The sequence below is a fragment of the Peromyscus leucopus genome, chromosome 5, assembly GCF_004664715.2.
Source record: "Peromyscus leucopus breed LL Stock chromosome 5, UCI_PerLeu_2.1, whole genome shotgun sequence".
Taxonomy (NCBI): Eukaryota; Metazoa; Chordata; class Mammalia; order Rodentia; family Cricetidae; genus Peromyscus; species Peromyscus leucopus.
In genome coordinates this window covers 66,841,607-66,858,271 of record NC_051067.1, presented here as the reverse complement: position 1 = coordinate 66,858,271, position 16,665 = coordinate 66,841,607, and the positions used below count along the sequence as shown (strand labels likewise).

The 16,665-nt window shown below is 38.3% G+C and overlaps 1 protein-coding gene across 1 annotated transcript in view; it reads left to right on the top strand.

Moving 5' to 3' along the window:
• Cubn (cubilin) overlaps positions 1-16,665 on the top strand; it is a 225,265-nt gene that overhangs the window by 10,706 nt on the left and 197,894 nt on the right. Inside the window, 8 exon segments of the mRNA XM_028870517.2 lie at positions 1,229-1,355; positions 2,260-2,422; positions 4,734-4,865; positions 5,322-5,423; positions 8,800-8,918; positions 9,555-9,741; positions 10,825-10,937; positions 13,144-13,378. Coding sequence (XP_028726350.1) covers positions 1,229-1,355; positions 2,260-2,422; positions 4,734-4,865; positions 5,322-5,423; positions 8,800-8,918; positions 9,555-9,741; positions 10,825-10,937; positions 13,144-13,378 — 1,178 coding nt within the window.

The following is a 16,665-nucleotide window of genomic DNA, read 5'->3' as shown; positions in this document are numbered from 1 at the left end:
ACCCTATATTTTCATTTATTAAGTCTGGCAGCGCTACATGTTAGTGCAAGGATATGGCTTCCACCACTCTTACTCTCCATGTCTGGCCATACCAATTGATCTCCTTTTACTTGAAAATGACTCAAAGGGGTCCCACCAGCAATTGTTTCTGGGTCCAGCCATGGCATGCCTTATTCTGTATCTAGGCCTGGCTCCCGACTGTTTTCAAACTCCTTCTTGCACTCTTACCCACACCTTGACTTCTGTGATTAGCTGAGCCCCTGGTACCTTTAATGCATGTTGCTAAAACAACCTTTCCACTTTGTAGCAAGCATTCTTTTCCAGAACCCTCAGACACCAGCTCAAGGTTACAGGCATGAGAGACAGACATGCCATGCAGACAGACACCTCCTCATCCTGGCATCAGCACTGATGTTCAGTTCCCTTCATGATGATTCTCTGCTGGAATCTAAGAGTCATCTCTGAGCTTGACTTTTTCATTCTCTAGGGTTTAGTCAGACTTAACCTGTATGAGTCCTTCATCCCTTGCCATACTTCCCAACCCCTATTCCTACTGCTTTGCTGATACACAGCTAAGTCAGCAACTTAAAGAGCCACACAGTAACTTAAGCGAACTTTCCCTATTTTATTTTTGTTCATCTGACTTTTTCTAGTGACAGAGCATATCCTGGCATCTAGGTATCCTACGATTATTATGTTTTGTTATGCATTAAAATATGACTATGAAGGAAATATCTCACTATCAACTATATCTCTTCCTGACAGAATGTATATTGTCCTCTGTACTATAAAGGCACTAAGCATAGATCATCATCTGTACTTGCTGGCAGGTGCCAAAGGATGGATGCTGAGTGAACTTGCTGATCTTTCCTTTTCCCTTCTTGAATGAACTCTGTCACCCATGGTTTACAGACGTCTGACCTTTGAAAGTACAAGATTCTTTTAATGACTTGAGATCAAAAGAATTTATTGCTGTAGTTCAATGAAACGTTGAGTCGTCTTTCTCTAAGAGTATATTTGCAAAGATAACATGTTAACTCATTGCTCTGCTTGGAAAAGAACCGGAAAATTTTATTCTGACGCTGCAGCTGACAGAGCTGCAGTGTTGGTTTATTATTAACATTATTGGTTTGCAATGTGGACATTTTTTACTGACGCTAAAATAGACAGCTTCTGGTAGTAAAAACCCAAACCCTGACACTGTGCTCTTCTCTTGTATAACCAACAGATGTGACTGCACACCTGATACCTATGGACCCCAGTGTACATCCAAGTATAATGACTGTGAACAGGGCTCTGAGCAGCTCTGTAAGCATGGCATCTGTGAGGATTTAGAGCGAGTGCAACATGGACAGGTGTGCCCTTTCCCCCTCGTGCTTTCCCCCTTGTGGAAGCCATAATTTCCTCTCCACATCCCATTGCTGACTCTGGCACTGTGCTGGGAGTGACCGCAGAGGTGAAGTCACTTCCATCCCTTAGCAGGACACACACAGAAGGAGAGGACATATACAGAAAACTGGACTCAGAGAATAGAAAAGCCTGTTATGTAAAATATGAACCTTCTAATTATTCCCTCATGGCTCTCTCTGTGAGGCATGACCTCCTAACCTGTGAGTCTAACAGTGACAAGACATGCAAACGTTACAGGCTGTCTTGTTAACAGCATCTTATGTCTGGATTGTTCTGGCCTGGAGTCCCCATGAGTGGTGCAGACTTTTTGGGTCTACATCTCTCGTGTCCCTCTGTGCTTTGGGTCCTACATGCCTAACACTCAGGGTAGCCTGGCCAGTTTTTCTTGTCATGATTATTTTAGTTATTTATTCTTAACTCATTTAAAAAATTCTGTGTGATAGAAAACAGTTCCTCCCAGCAATAGGGGAACAGGGGAAGGAATGAAGGGAAGGGTGGAGGAAAGAGAAGAAATGTTCAAAGGAGGAAATGACTGTCCCAAGTCTGTGCCTACTTGGGTGTTTATCCCTTTAAAAACATAGCCAACTGAGTTCATTGACTTTAATTACAGGTCTTGACTATTGTTGCTCTTTTCTGGGCATCTTTGGGATAAATTATATGATCCTCTTATTCTGAAATAAAGACGTACCCATCTCCATGGTCTAGTCTAAAAGCTTAAATCACATGGGAAGGAAAAGAATCCATTCAACTGGCGTGACACAAATGAATGTCAGACAATAGACAGTTTGGGGTTTGGTGAGATTCTCCCCCCTTCCTGGTTGATTATTCACTTTATTGTTTTTCTGCCAGCCAAAATTTAATTGCATCTGTGACGCTGGGTGGACAATACCACCAAATGGCATTGCCTGCACAGAGGACAAAGATGAATGCAGCCTCCAACCTTCGCCTTGTGCAGAGCATGTGCAGTGTTTCAACACACTCGGCTCTTTCTACTGTGGGGCTTGCCCAAAAGGTACGTTCTGCGGGACACATGATAGGCTTTGAATACCACACAGACAGGGTACAAGAATCAATTTCTCTCTACTAATGATGGACCATAAGATCATTTTGGGAAGTGTCTAAAGCCAGCTACATGTCCTACTCAAGACCCCCTCACTGCTAGAGCAGGTCCTTGGTGGAGCTGGGAGACATGTCAGAGTGCTAACATCCTACTTTGGGACACAAATGGACATAGAAATTGAAGGGTCTAATCTTGCATCGCTGTGGCTATCAGCTGGCTAGACTGGTGGTTAAAAGCCATACACTATAATCCTACTTTTTCAACTAGCTAGCTATTTGTAAATTTGGGTAAATTCCTTGACTGTTTTGTATCTCTGCAACAAGCCAGTAGTTCTTCCTTTTGTGTGTCCTTGAATATCCTATATCCTTGCTATAAATAGAGGTGTCTGGCTTCCTCAGTACTGAGGACTGAATCTTTAAGGGAAGCCATTGTATTATGTTGAGTTGCTGAAGAATCTGAACTCTGTACTCAGAGATGGTCTAAGTTTGAATCCCAAGCTTCCTCTCTTAATGACAATGACATGAGATCACCACTACCACTTGGCACAGATTTGTAGGGCATGTGTCATGAGCAAAGCACTGTGCTGGGATGTAGGTTAGCTGTTAACCGGACTTCAGGGAGCTTATTGGGCCACTTTCTACTCATGGGGAAACTTAAAGAGTTCAGCACAGATGGAAGACCACGACAGCAGTTAATCTTCTGTGCAAATGGCACTAAGGTACCATCTAAGTGTTAAAATTCTATAGCTACAACAAATGCCAAGACATGGTAAGAGAGTTATTTACACTTTAAATACGAGGAGTTGAGGCTTGGAGAGATTAAATAACTTCTCCAAGTACACAACACTCGGAGTAGGCCAGATTCCAATCCAGGTCTGCCCAGCCCAGCTGAGCTTCAGGGCCTTCCCTGTGTCACACCATGGCACATGCATATCTAGTGCTTTCCTTTAGAGATGCGTAGTTTAGTGAGCACCTGCATGGTGTTGGTGTAGAACTAGCAAAGCTAAGGAGAAAGAAGGACTCCCCTCCTGCCTCTCAGAAACAAAACTTGCAAATAGCTAAATTCTTGAAGGTAATTTATGATGACAGTCTTTAATCAGCAGAAATCAGAAAAGTAGATGTTTTAAATTAGAGAATGGTCAGTATATGCTTAATTCTTCTTTTTCTTTTTCTTTTTTTCTTTTTCAAGACAGAGTTTCTCTGCAGCTTTGGAGCCTGTCCTGGACTAGCTCTGTAGACCAGGCTGGCCTCGAACTCATAGAGATCCACCTGCCTCTGCCTCCCAAATGCTGGGATTACAGGACTGCGCCACCACCGCCTGGCGATTCTTCTTTTTCTTAATTGAAGAAAACAATGAGAAACAAAAACTTATAAGAAAGAAATCGAAAGCAAAGTTTTTGTTTTTAATCACTTCATTTTCCCAAGTCTTAAAAGTTCTATATGTTGCTTATAAGTGTAAGGAACTACAAGAATACCTGTATAAAAGGAAAGCAGGGTACCATGCCCTAAAGATCATCATTAGGGGTAGAGTGCATTTCCATCAGCTCTTCCTTGCATACTCACCTAACCATGCTCGAACATGATAATTTGCTTAAGTCAGTGTATGAAGGGATAGCCCACTTAGATCCACCATTATAAATATGCTAAAGCTTTGAAGATATTTAAACATGATTATTATTATGATAATGAATCATGAGACTAATACTAATGTTGTCATAATTGACTACAACATGAATATCTAAAGGTGACTCTCCACCTTCAATCTCATCATCTGTTGTCTTCATGTGTAGAAACATAGGCACCGTTTTAAGCAATTCATGGTCTTATTAATATCCAGTCAACAGTCTACAAGTGAATCCCATTTACCCACCACTTTGCCAGAATAAGATTATATACATTTAGAACAATTTTGGACAACCTGTTAGGAACATTTCATTTTAATGTATAGTTTTGTGTAGAACAAAATTTTCTTTGTTAGTTTTTATTATTATCTAAATATTCGATTAATGAATTAATTAATTTGTGTTGGGGGTGCATGCCATAACATGCCTATAGAGGTCAGAGGACAAATTGGAGTTAGTTCTCTCCTTTTATCATGTGGGTGCCACGGACTGAAGTCAGATGATAGGCTTAGTAGTAAGCATCTTTAGCCACTGAGCCATGCTGCTAACCCAGAACTATTTTGTGGATGTCTTAACTATTTGTGTTTCTTTCTTGTTGTTAACAGTGCTAATCTTGCGAATCTTCTCCATATTTTTTTCTAGGCTGGCAAGGAAATGGTTATGAATGCTTCGATATCAACGAATGTGAGATAAACAATGGCGGCTGCTCTCTGGCTCCACTTGTCCCTTGTCTCAATTCGCCTGGGTCTTTCACCTGTGGGAACTGCCCACCAGGTACTGCACCGGGACTGCACCAGGCTTCCTGATGCCACCAGAGCCAATGCACTTACAATAGAATCTGTGCTCACTTTAAAATGATTTCCAAGACAAGAAAAGGAATGGTCCAGAATGTTTAACTTAAAGTGTAGATTCAGCATGCACTAGTACAGCAAAGTAAGAAAGGAACAGGAAATGATGCCAGCAGCAAGAGCAAACAGGGAGAAAACACAGGACTGGGAAACGCTTCTGTGAGAATCTTTAGATCCATCACGCCACTGTTACCACACATATGTATTTATTAAATACATGCACTCGTGGACTGCTGCTCACAGACAAGACTCATAGACATAACACATGTTAGTTTCCTTTTTCTTCTGGAAAGAGATCTTTCTGGCTGTCCTCTAGTTTAAATACAACTAGTCTCCAAGAAGCTCTTGACATTGTTTCTCACCCTCTTTGTGCTTTTGTCAGGTTTCAGCGGTGATGGGAGAGAGTGCATGCCCTTGGATGTCTGCTCAATCAATAACGGAGGTTGCCACCCAGATGCGACCTGCTCCTCAGCTCTTGGTATAGGTAATGACTCACCCCTTTTTGTCCTTAGATGTTTCAAACTCTCTCAACAATTCCATAGTCTAAAAGTAATTTTTTTTTCTCCTTAAAATTCCTTTGGGGGAGAGCAAAGTCTCACTCTGTAGCTCATCTGACCTTGAAATACAATCCTCCTGCCTCAGTCTCCCAAGTGCTGGTGTTATAGGCATGAACTACCATTTACAACTGTCAAAATTCTTATTTTGACCTTCCAAAAAATCCAACCATCTCAAAACCCTACAGCAATCTGGTACCCTTGAATGATCTACTTTGACTAGAAGTTGTTTCCATGGTAATTAATCCAAGTAATCAATTAATGACTTTAGTAAACAAGATGGAGAAAGGGAAGGACATGACTGGAGTTGCACTATCTGGCTACACCTGGCAGCACAGAATATATAGCATTTATTTCAAGTATCATGGATTCAGTTGAAATAAGGAGTTCACTTCTACAAAAGAGAAAGTGCATCTTGCTGTATAGTTGCTGTGGTACTGCATAAAAGAGGGCCAGCTCATCTATGCAGCAACGCACCTCTTTGAAAATTGTATCATTGTATGTCTCAGTCAACAGTCAGAGAAATGTTTGTGTACTCCAGCTCTGACAATTACAGATATCATTTTTTGACTTGATACATTTTAAAAAAATTTTTGAAGACACGGTTTCTCTGTGTAGCTGTGGCTGTCCTAGAACTCATTTTGTAGACCAGGCTGGCCTCCAACTCAGAGAGATCTGCTGGGTCTCTGCCTCCCAAGTACTGGGATTAAAGGCATGTACCACCCCCGACTGGTGTCTTGATACATTTTATAGCCAACAGTTAATTGCTTGTTTCTTTCTTGTTTTTTGAGACAGAGTTTATCTGTGTGTAGCCCTGGTTGTCCTAGAACTCACTCTGAAGACCAGGCTGGACTCAGCTCACAGAGATCCTCCTGCCTCTGCCTCCTGAGTGCTGGGATTAAAGGTGGCTTGTTTCTTATCTCCTTTAAACTATGCTTTTGTGTGACTAATGAATAAAATGTTCCCATTTTTATTGATCACTTTTTCTATTTTTTTTTACATACTCATTTGCTTTCTTATCACTTTGCAATTTTCATGTGTACTGAGGAAATGATCTTCCCATCCGTGTTGTGTTTTACAACATTTTGTTCATAACATGTTGCTGTCTTGGTTTTGTATGAGTATTTTCTATTTAGAGGCTTAAGAATTTCATAACTGAAGAATAAATCAGTTTTTCTTATTTTTCTTGTATTAGCATCATGTTGAGAAATGTCTTTCCTACTGAATTCTTTACAAATGGTCTAGTTTTCTTCTTATGTTTTCTTTTGCTACATCAGGGTCTTCGACAATTTTAGAATTTATTGTTCACTTATGTGTCAAATGAAAACCCAGATGAATTTTGTCCAAATAGATATACATAATTCATCTATTAAATAATATCACGTTCCCTGATTTTTCAAATTTTCATTTTTACTAATTCATCTTTAATGTGCATATATAGATAAGAATATATATATATATATATATATATATATATATTTCTACATATGTACACAGGTCTATCCATATATGGTCATATACATCATACATGTAGGAGTGAACAAATGCTTATTGAATGATTAATAGAGTAGTCATGTAGTCAAGAATAGAATTTCTCAGAGAAAATCGCTTGATTTCTCTCTTGGTCCCATCATACTTTTCCTGTCTGACAATGGTCAAGGCAGCTCAGGCTTCTCCCCTCCAGTTTTCCCTTTGTGAACTGAGGGCAGTAAGAGCACTCACTGCATCGAGTTCTTGGGAGACCACAATAAAACAGACACTTATGAAAATAATTCATTTTTAAGGACAGAAGCTGGTCAGATTTTAGATGATGTGAAGTAGCATATCATGTTCTTTACTGATCTTCACTGAAGGCTGTGATCTTGTCTGAGGAACGGTTGCAGATGTCCAGGCAAAGAATAGCAGTGTCTGAGTTTCCTTACACCATTTCCCTCAGTAAATACTTTAAAAGAAATAAATACATAAAAGAACACATCTTTATGCGATTCTTTATGTAGGGAAGATACCTGTCTATCTTACTTTTTAAATTCAAAACTTGCAAGTACTGTAACCTGAGGGCACAAAAGCATCACTATCTATGTTGTAAATTGGTCACATTACATAATTTATTCTATTTGAATTTTTCACTAAGATTGTCTATCCATTTTCATCAGTAATCATCATCATTTGCTGGTGGAGGAATGTGCTTAAATTGATCATCAGAATAATTTTCATGTATTATTCCAGCTATTTTGTAGTGATAGAAACAATGTATTTCTGCCGGACATGTGACCTTTGGCCATTAAGGAATCTGAAAGTCTCTGGACATGACATCTGGTGGAATTTTTTAAAAATATCAAAGGGGGTCCTTGTTCTAAGCATTACAGAATGAAATTGAAAATTCTGGATGTTTTAATATTATTTTAGCTTTTATCTCACTCATATCATAATTATTAGTGGTACTGAAAGATTTAATTGCTTTACATTTTTTTTTTTGACCAGCTTCTTCCTCTGACCATTTAGATTGTCATTGCTTGAATTTTGTGACATGGAAGCAAAGAGCTTAGAAAAACAGTTGAAGAAACATCAGTGTTTGCATTTTGTAGATTGTGTTACTATATTATCTTAATGTCTAGTTTCACTACAAAACTTCTTTGAATGCCTCAAATTCATTTTTCAGTGAAATAGTATGTAGGTGCAATCTGTGTGTGCACGTGCCTAGAACATGAGAGCTTCCCATTAATGCTAATCCAGTGCTACAACTGGTACCATATCCATAAGTTTCTCTTGACTCTTACATTCACACTGTGTGTCCTTGGTCAGGACAATCTTCAAATGCTTTGTTTTTATTTGTAAAGATATAAATATAGCAGATTGTTTATAGAAGAATCTGTTTATAAGGTTATCTAGAGGATGGAGCAATCTTTCTATATGTGTAGACACATACAGATATATATATATATTGCTTGCAACAGACACTGTTGTCATAAAACTCTTATTTTCTACCAAGGATCCCTTCCTGATGAAGAAATCCCATCTTCCTTTTCATATTCCCTTCTTATTTGTATGTAGCTCTAGATCATCTGTCATATGAGATGTAAGCATGATTGCAAATGTATATATAAGAAATTAGAAACACGCAGATGTTTAAGATAAGATGGGAAAAACAGATTTTAATCGTTTCTCCTCTTGCTTTCTCTTGCCTGCCCATGGGAATAGATGCACTTGATATTGATGGATTCTTGTCTAGATACCTGAGTTGAGTTTCATGACTTCCTCTGAACCAAGGACTCCTGCACTTATACATCCATTTTTCTTTCTGAACAGGATTTTTGCCTCTCTGCACCTGTCCTCCAGGATATACAGGAAATGGTTTTGGGCCAAATGGATGTGTACACCTCAGTAATATTTGCTCAAGTCACCCATGTGTACATGGACAGTGCATAGTGAGTCTTATTCCTCCTGGGTAGATTAAAAACTTACAAGTAATCACTATTGTATTTGGTATGATTCAAACTTTTAAGATAATGATTCAAACTGTACATCTCTCATTCTCATATTATAGGTAGGTAGTAACTTTGTTTCAAAGAAAAACCAGTAAGCCAATAAGTTGACTTTTTCAAAAAGATGTATTTATTTATTTTTATGTGTATCTGTATGTCCTTGCATGGATTTGTGTGCACCATGTGCATGTAGGTGTCAGCAGAGGTGAGACGGTGTCATATTCCTTAGAACTAGAATTAGGGGCAGTTGTGAGCTGTCTGATATGGGTCCTGGGAATTGAATCCTGGTCCTCTACAAAAGCATTAAGCCCTTTTAAACTGTGAGCTCTATCTTCAGCCAGGACTTAGTTTATTTTATCGATGATTTTCAAAATAGGAAGCAAACTCCATAGTTTTATGGAAATAAATATGACTAATTATATTTACCAATTAATGAATTTGTCTACTGGAAAATATATACTATTGTTTAATTCCAGTTAAATATATACCTTATATTGTCACTTCTTTTCATGATTTGGGTTGTTCTGTCATATAGTCGTCCACTTGTTTTATACTATGATGCATTTATTCTTTCCTTAGGAAACAGTATCTAGTTATTTCTGTAAGTGTGACTCAGGCTGGTCTGGAACCAACTGCACAGAAAACATTAATGAGTGCCTGAGCAACCCCTGTTTGAATGGGGGCACCTGTATCGATGGTATCAATGGCTTCACTTGTGACTGCACAAGCTCCTGGACTGGGTATTATTGTCAGATACCCCAGAGAGGTACGGAAGACATCCCATCAACTGCTTAGCGACATCATCCTCCAATAGGCCTTTTGCATATTTGCCCATGTAACCTGATTTCTTACCACTTTAGATGCTAAGACGTAGATGTCTCCTTACAGAAATCGCATAGAATTCACACAGTGGATATTTATAAACCTAGTTTTAAAAATGAAACATTTTTCTTCAAAAATATTGTTAGAATTTTCCACGCTCATTATATTCTTTCAGAATATATCATGTACTTGGGACCATCCCTTTCGGTTTTCCTAGAGGACCACTTCCTGCATGGCAGGCACCTAATGTTCACAGAATACTCTTCTACCTTACTCATCGTTCTCCTATCGCTGATATATTGGCTCTTCATTGTCCAGTCAATCAAGGTTTAGGTTGTTTTTCATTGATCTTCCATGAACAACCTGCATTTTCTCCATATCACCATGTTTTTCTCTAGTTCCCTAGAAATACTCTCGTTCAAGCCAGGCATTTTTTCTTTTGCTACTCAACTCCATGGCCCACATGAGTATTGTCACTGTGTTCTTTTATTTGGGACAGTTCTCCTTACAACCTCCGCAAATCCCTCCTTTATTTCCCAGCCAGCTGCATCTATTACCTAGACACGACACTCAGACTCTTCCTCCAAGTTTTCCCTAACGACTCCACCCTCTCTCTTCTTCCTCCTGCTTTGGATTCAGTGCCTTCACTGAGGTCTTAGGACAGATTTAGGAAGATGATAAAATATCAAAGCATGAAACATCCTCTCCATTTATCTGTAACCAGGGAGCTAAGCCTGCCTGGGAGCAGCAGGAAGGGAGCAGGAGCTGGCAGAAGTAATGCTGTGATTAAATCAGGGGTAAGGTCTAGTTCATCAAGGTTTGGAGAGTGTTAGCAAAAGAAAATAAAGGAATCGAGTGAAGTTTGTAGAAAAAGGTGATGGGTATGAAACAGACTGTGGATACAAGGTGGGGTGTGGCTTTATATTAACTGAAAGGGACCAGAGAAGAGGAAACTTTAGGATGGGGTGTGCCTGCCCTCTTCCTTTTGAGAATCTATGACAAACACAATTCATTTTCTTTTTTTTAGCTTGTGGAGGGATCCTCTCAGGGACACAAGGAGTCTTTGCCTACCAGAGCCCTAATGATACCTATGTTCATGATCTTAACTGTTTCTGGGTTGTCAGGACTGATGAGGAAAAGGTAAATATAGTAATTTTTGTCCATGAGCAGATTTCACTTATACATTTAAACATTTGATATGTGTGACATATATATATGCATGTGTATACACCCATATAAAATATATATAATGATAATTCAACTCATATACATTGAATATTTGGTAAGTGCTGGGCTTTGGGCTAGATACTTTGTTTTTCTTTGTCTAACTTCATACAAATTCTTCTAAATAAACAAATATCTTTATTTTACAGTTGAAATAATAGAAAATAAGAGAAGCTTTGAAGTTTTTATTTTTAATACTACCTAGTTTATAAGAGAAATAGCTGAATTTCCAAGTTAAGTTTGGTTCTAGAGCCCATTTTTTCCCCTCTGTTTGTTTGTTTACTTCTGATAAGGAAGGATTCCCAACATTGGTGGTCTAGCTGTAGGCCAGTAGTTAATCTGTAAGACCATGCTGTTTCTGTAAAAGTAGTATTTGAAGATGACCACAGACCTCAATGTACTGTCCTGAAGTGGTGGCAACTTGTATTAAGATAGCTTCCTTATGATGTATCCACTCTGTGCCTAATACAATATGTTCCTTATACAATGTACATTAAACTCTAATGCTAGGAATTATTAACCCCATTTTATACATGCATAAAGGGAGCCTAGAGTGTTTGAGACATTTGTCCAGGTATGTGTGTGTGTGTGTGTGTGTGTGTGTGTGTGTGTGTGTGTGTTTTTTTAATAGCATATGGTTTTTAAGAAACAGCCTCAGGGCATCTGATTCCAAAATTCATGACTAAGCCATTACATAAGCACTTAAAACTAAGATCTGAGCCCATGATTTTCATTTTTATCATTCTTGAACAGTCAGATTTCCAAAGTATTTGTTTTCTAAGCAATTCTTAACATGGTATGTCTTAATAGGTAAGTTTCCACCCTGAAATCTCATTAACTTTTCCCAGCAAACTAATGTTATAGAGGATGTTGTGTGAGGGTTAGAAAATGGTATTTTCCCTTAAGGAAGGACAGACAGCTGTAGCTTGGTCATTGCACAATAGAACAAATTCCAGAAGAGTTTCCCACTGAGTATGGTGTATGAATTTCCTTCCTTCTGTTTGGTTCTAATGAATTCCATTTCCTGACATTGAAAATATATTTTTCCAAGGAAAAGATTTTATGTGAAAAATTTTATATGTATATTGCCATTTTTAAGAAATTTTTTCCTGTTTTTCATGATATAATTTTATATATTCTCTTTTCTATAATCTATAATAGAGAACATAAACAACTAATTAACATTTATTTGATTTCCATTTAAATTGCTTCAAGTAAGGAAATGATGTAATGATAGGAAACCTATTAAAATATTCTAACAGAATTTTAAAAACATCTTGAAATTATTTATACTAGCTAAATACTGTTGTGAATTTTGATTCTGGTGAAAATTAAATCTAACGGTCTTCTTTCAGACATTCGTTTTAAAATAGGGTTATCAATTTAAAAACTTTTGTATTTTATTACATTCAAAGTACGCATTTGTTCACTCCATTCTACTTTTGTGCTTAGTACTTTAAACACTCCCCTTTTCCTGTTTCCTGCTCTGGGTAGTGCTTGCACTTGGAAGCTGTCCAGGCCCTAAAGACCTTCCCCAGGTCCACTTATTCCCACATTTCAGTCTTAGTCTAGGCTGGACAACTGACCCCTGTGGAATCAACATGGGATAGGGGTGACCACACACTACAGGTTCTTCAGGGGCTCAGGGGGGATTCATATGAATATAAATCAGCCATTTGGACTTAATTCAAGACATATTTTTTCAAATGACCATTTAATTTTTTTTATTTAGAAACACTCTTGACCATACACTTGGTAGATTAGTCAGTTTTGTAAAAATCTTGGTATATTTATTTATTAAGAGTTTTTAAAATTGATACATAGCATTAGTACATATTTTATGGAGCACAATATGATCATGATCATTTCATACATCCATACAATATATAATGAGTCAATTAGGATAAATAGCATTTCCATCTCTCCAGAGACTTCTTCATATTGCTATATGAATTAAAGTTTGGTTTGAATGATTTTGAAATCAGCCCTTTTATGTGTAGACTTGCTGCACGCATTGATGGGTAACTCGGGATGGACGGCTGTATCTCTTTATGTGAATGCTTGCTAGCTAGTGGAAGAAACGGTTTAGCATTAACATGGAAACACTTTTATGTTCTTCTAGGTTCTGCATATCACTTTCACGTTTTTTGACTTGGAACCAGCAAGTAATTGTCCCCGAGAATTTCTTCAGATTCATGATGGAGATTCCTCAGCAGCCTTCCCTCTTGGGAGATACTGTGGCTCCAGGCCCCCCCAGGGCGTCCACAGTAGTGGCAACAGTCTTTTCTTCCATCTCTACTCTGAATACATAAGACGTGGAAGAGGCTTTACAGTGATGTGGGAGGCAAAGCAGCCGGGTGAGTGTAAAATGAGGAGAAAGCAAGACATATTGTCATAATATTATGACATTTGGGGGACCTAGGAATAATGAGACATTTTTAATAATTACGTTAAGAACAAATAATTTTAAAATGAATTCAATTTTGAATTTAAGGCCAGAAAAAAATTAGTGTGTGTTGCAAAGTTTAAAATGCATGAGTAGTAATGAGGTCCTGATCAAATTACTGGACAGAGTTTTTTGGGTTGTTTTAATATAATATTTGTACTAATTGTTTCAGAACTTAATACAATTTATTTTTATTGTATTTACTTCCTCTCTTCCCTAACTGCTCTCAGATCCACCCTTACTTTACCTTATCCAACATCATGTCACTTTGTTTCTTTCTTGTTTTTAAATAATTCACCAAGTCCAGTTTGTGTTTCTCACATACTGGAGGTGCAGTCCTCACTGGGGCTGCTAGGGGGCTGGTCATTGGGAGTTGGGTTCTTGGCCAGATTTGCAATACCAAGCATGTGTTTCTTTTTATGGAGCAAACCTTAAATTCATTTAGAATGTGATTGGTTGCCCTGTAACTAATGCATGCCACTATGGCACCATGGACATATCTTGTAAAGTTGAGTGTAGCTAGAGTTTTCCTGCCTTGCCCACAGTCAGGACAAATCTCTGTCACCTGCCAGTCCCACAGCTACTCAGATCCAACCAAGTAAACACAGAGTCTTATATTGCTTACAAACTGTATGGCTGTGGCAGGCTTCTTGCTAACTGTTTTTATAGCTTAAATTAATCTATTTCCATAAATCTATACCTTGCCACGTGGCTTGTGGCTTACTGGAGTCTTCACATGGTGCTTGTCATGGCGGGGGCTGGCAGTGACTCCTTCTGCCTTCCTGTTCTTTCTTTTCTCCTCTGTTAGTCCCGCCTACACTTCCTGCCTAGCCACTGGCCAATCAGTGTTTTATTTATTGACCAATCAGAGTAATTTGACATACAGACCATCCCACAGCAGGTGAGTATTGCAGTTTACAGGTTTCACAGATGAATCCCCCCTCCCACAGCAGCCTGCATAGAACCTTCTAGAACTACAGGGAGGAAACATCCTGGTCAGTACCAACTTGATTTCTCCATGTCCTATGACCAAAGGAGGTGGTGTCTTCACCAATAGGCTCTCACTATCAATCAGAAAACCGTTTTATAACTTCTACTAGTAAATTTACTCCAGGAATATCACAGGGGACATTGCCTGTTCCATCCTGTAACAGTCCTTATTTTAATGACCGCTTGATAATTGATAATTTTTTGTTTGTTTGTTTTGGTCTGACTGTTTAGTTCCAGCCAGTCTGGAACTCACTTTATGAACCAGGCTAGCCTTGACCTCACAGTGATCCTCCTGTCTCTGTCCTCCAAGTGGTGGAACTGAAAGTGTGTGCCACTGTGCCCTGCTCTTGTTCTTCTATTATACTCAATTTGGTACTCACTTTTCATAAGCTTTTATCTGGTAATGCTTCATAGATTTCAGTTTAAATTCTAAGTCTTTCAAAGATTCTTTTCTATTTTTCATTGCCATCATGTCATCTGTGAGGAAAGATATTTGTAATCTTTCATATTTTCCAAACTCTTACATCTTTTCCTTTACTTATTGCCTTGGCTAAAATATGCAATATGGTGCTAAGATAAAGAGGAGAGCATAGGGGTTTTTTTTTTTTTTGTCTTTTTTTTTATTTTTGTCTTTTTCTCAACTACATAGGGGAAACATTCAGTATTTTTTTTTATTGAATGCAATGTTAGATGTAAATTTTTGTAGGTGACTCTTATCAAACCAAGAGTGTTTTCTCTTATTCCAATTACTATCTAGCAAATGACTGAAAAATTCAGTGTTATAAAATCTTAATTAGTTTATTTTGTGGGCTTGAACTTTGGAAAGGGCTCAAGATGACGATTAGTAACTAAAAGTTGTTAAGCAGCAACTATCAGAATTAGCTAGTTCTGTAGTTCTCCGAAGGTCCAAGTGAGCCACACAGCCAAAAACGGATCACTTGAACTTGATAGAGGGGGCTCTTGTCAGACATAGAAGGCCCTGGGTTTGAGCCCAGCACTAAGGAAAACAGCCTTTGTCACATGTGCGGCAATATTGTCCTTTAAGTGAGAGTACGATCAGGCTGGTGCCCCTCTAACAGATGTTCTTCTATGTCTATTGCCATCTCCCAGAGGGAGCACTACAGCAAAGCCCGGCAGGTGCTGGCAGCTGGCAGTCAGTTCCTTAAAGTCACATTGCATTACTTCTGCCACATTAGTGTGTTGAATTCATCTCAAGCTTACTTACATTAAAGGTGAACTTTCTCTCTTTCTTATATTTGGAAAGATTAACTTACTATTGCTTTTATGATTTTCCTGAGATTTTGACCTAGAAGGTTTAGAAAGTGGTTTTTGGCCTTTAAAAATACTTTTTTTAGGGGCCGAGGAGAGGCTTCATGGGCAAAGTGCTTGCTATGAAGTTACAGGGACCTCCATAAAAGCCAGGCAGCCAGGCAATAGTAACAACCTGCCTATAACCCCAGTGCTTGGGAGGTGGAGAAAGTAGATCCTCAGAGCACACGGCTGGGCTAGATGAACCAAGTCAGCAGACTCTAGGTTCAAGTGAGAAGGCTTGCCTCAATATGTGAGGTGTTGTGTGACTGAGAAAGACACCGGAAGCCAACCCCTGACCTCTGCATATACGTACACATCACGTGCTCATATGCAACAAAATACTTGTTAATGTATACGTTGAAGTGAAGATTTTTACTTTGTTTTATTTTATTCATAAGTTTTAATGTGTGCTTTTATGGTATTTAGTTTAAGATATTTTTCCATTTTTATTTTGATTTCTCAGTGACCATAATTACCAGTGTGGTCACTCAGTAATGAAGTATGTATCAAGTGTTCGGCATTTGCTTCATGGATTAATGTTTTTATTTTGGTACTTCCCTTATGGGGAGGAAAAACATGCATTTTGCAAAAGTTAAGTATGGCCATCTATGTATGTTAACTTAGTCAATTTGGACAGTAGTTTTGTTCAAATATTTTATTTCTCCAGTGACTTAAGATGTTTGCTCTACTGATGAGAGAACTGTGCTGAGGTATCAGGCTGTGACTATAAAGTTCATTCATTTGGTTCTGACAACTTTGCTTCATATATTTTATTTGATTTTCCTGTTCTAATTATTTCAAATATTTATTTTTTCTGCCTAAATATTATTTCAAATATTTGCTTCTCCTTTTCATTCTGTATGTAGTGAGAATGTTTAAGAACTACTCTCTTAGCGA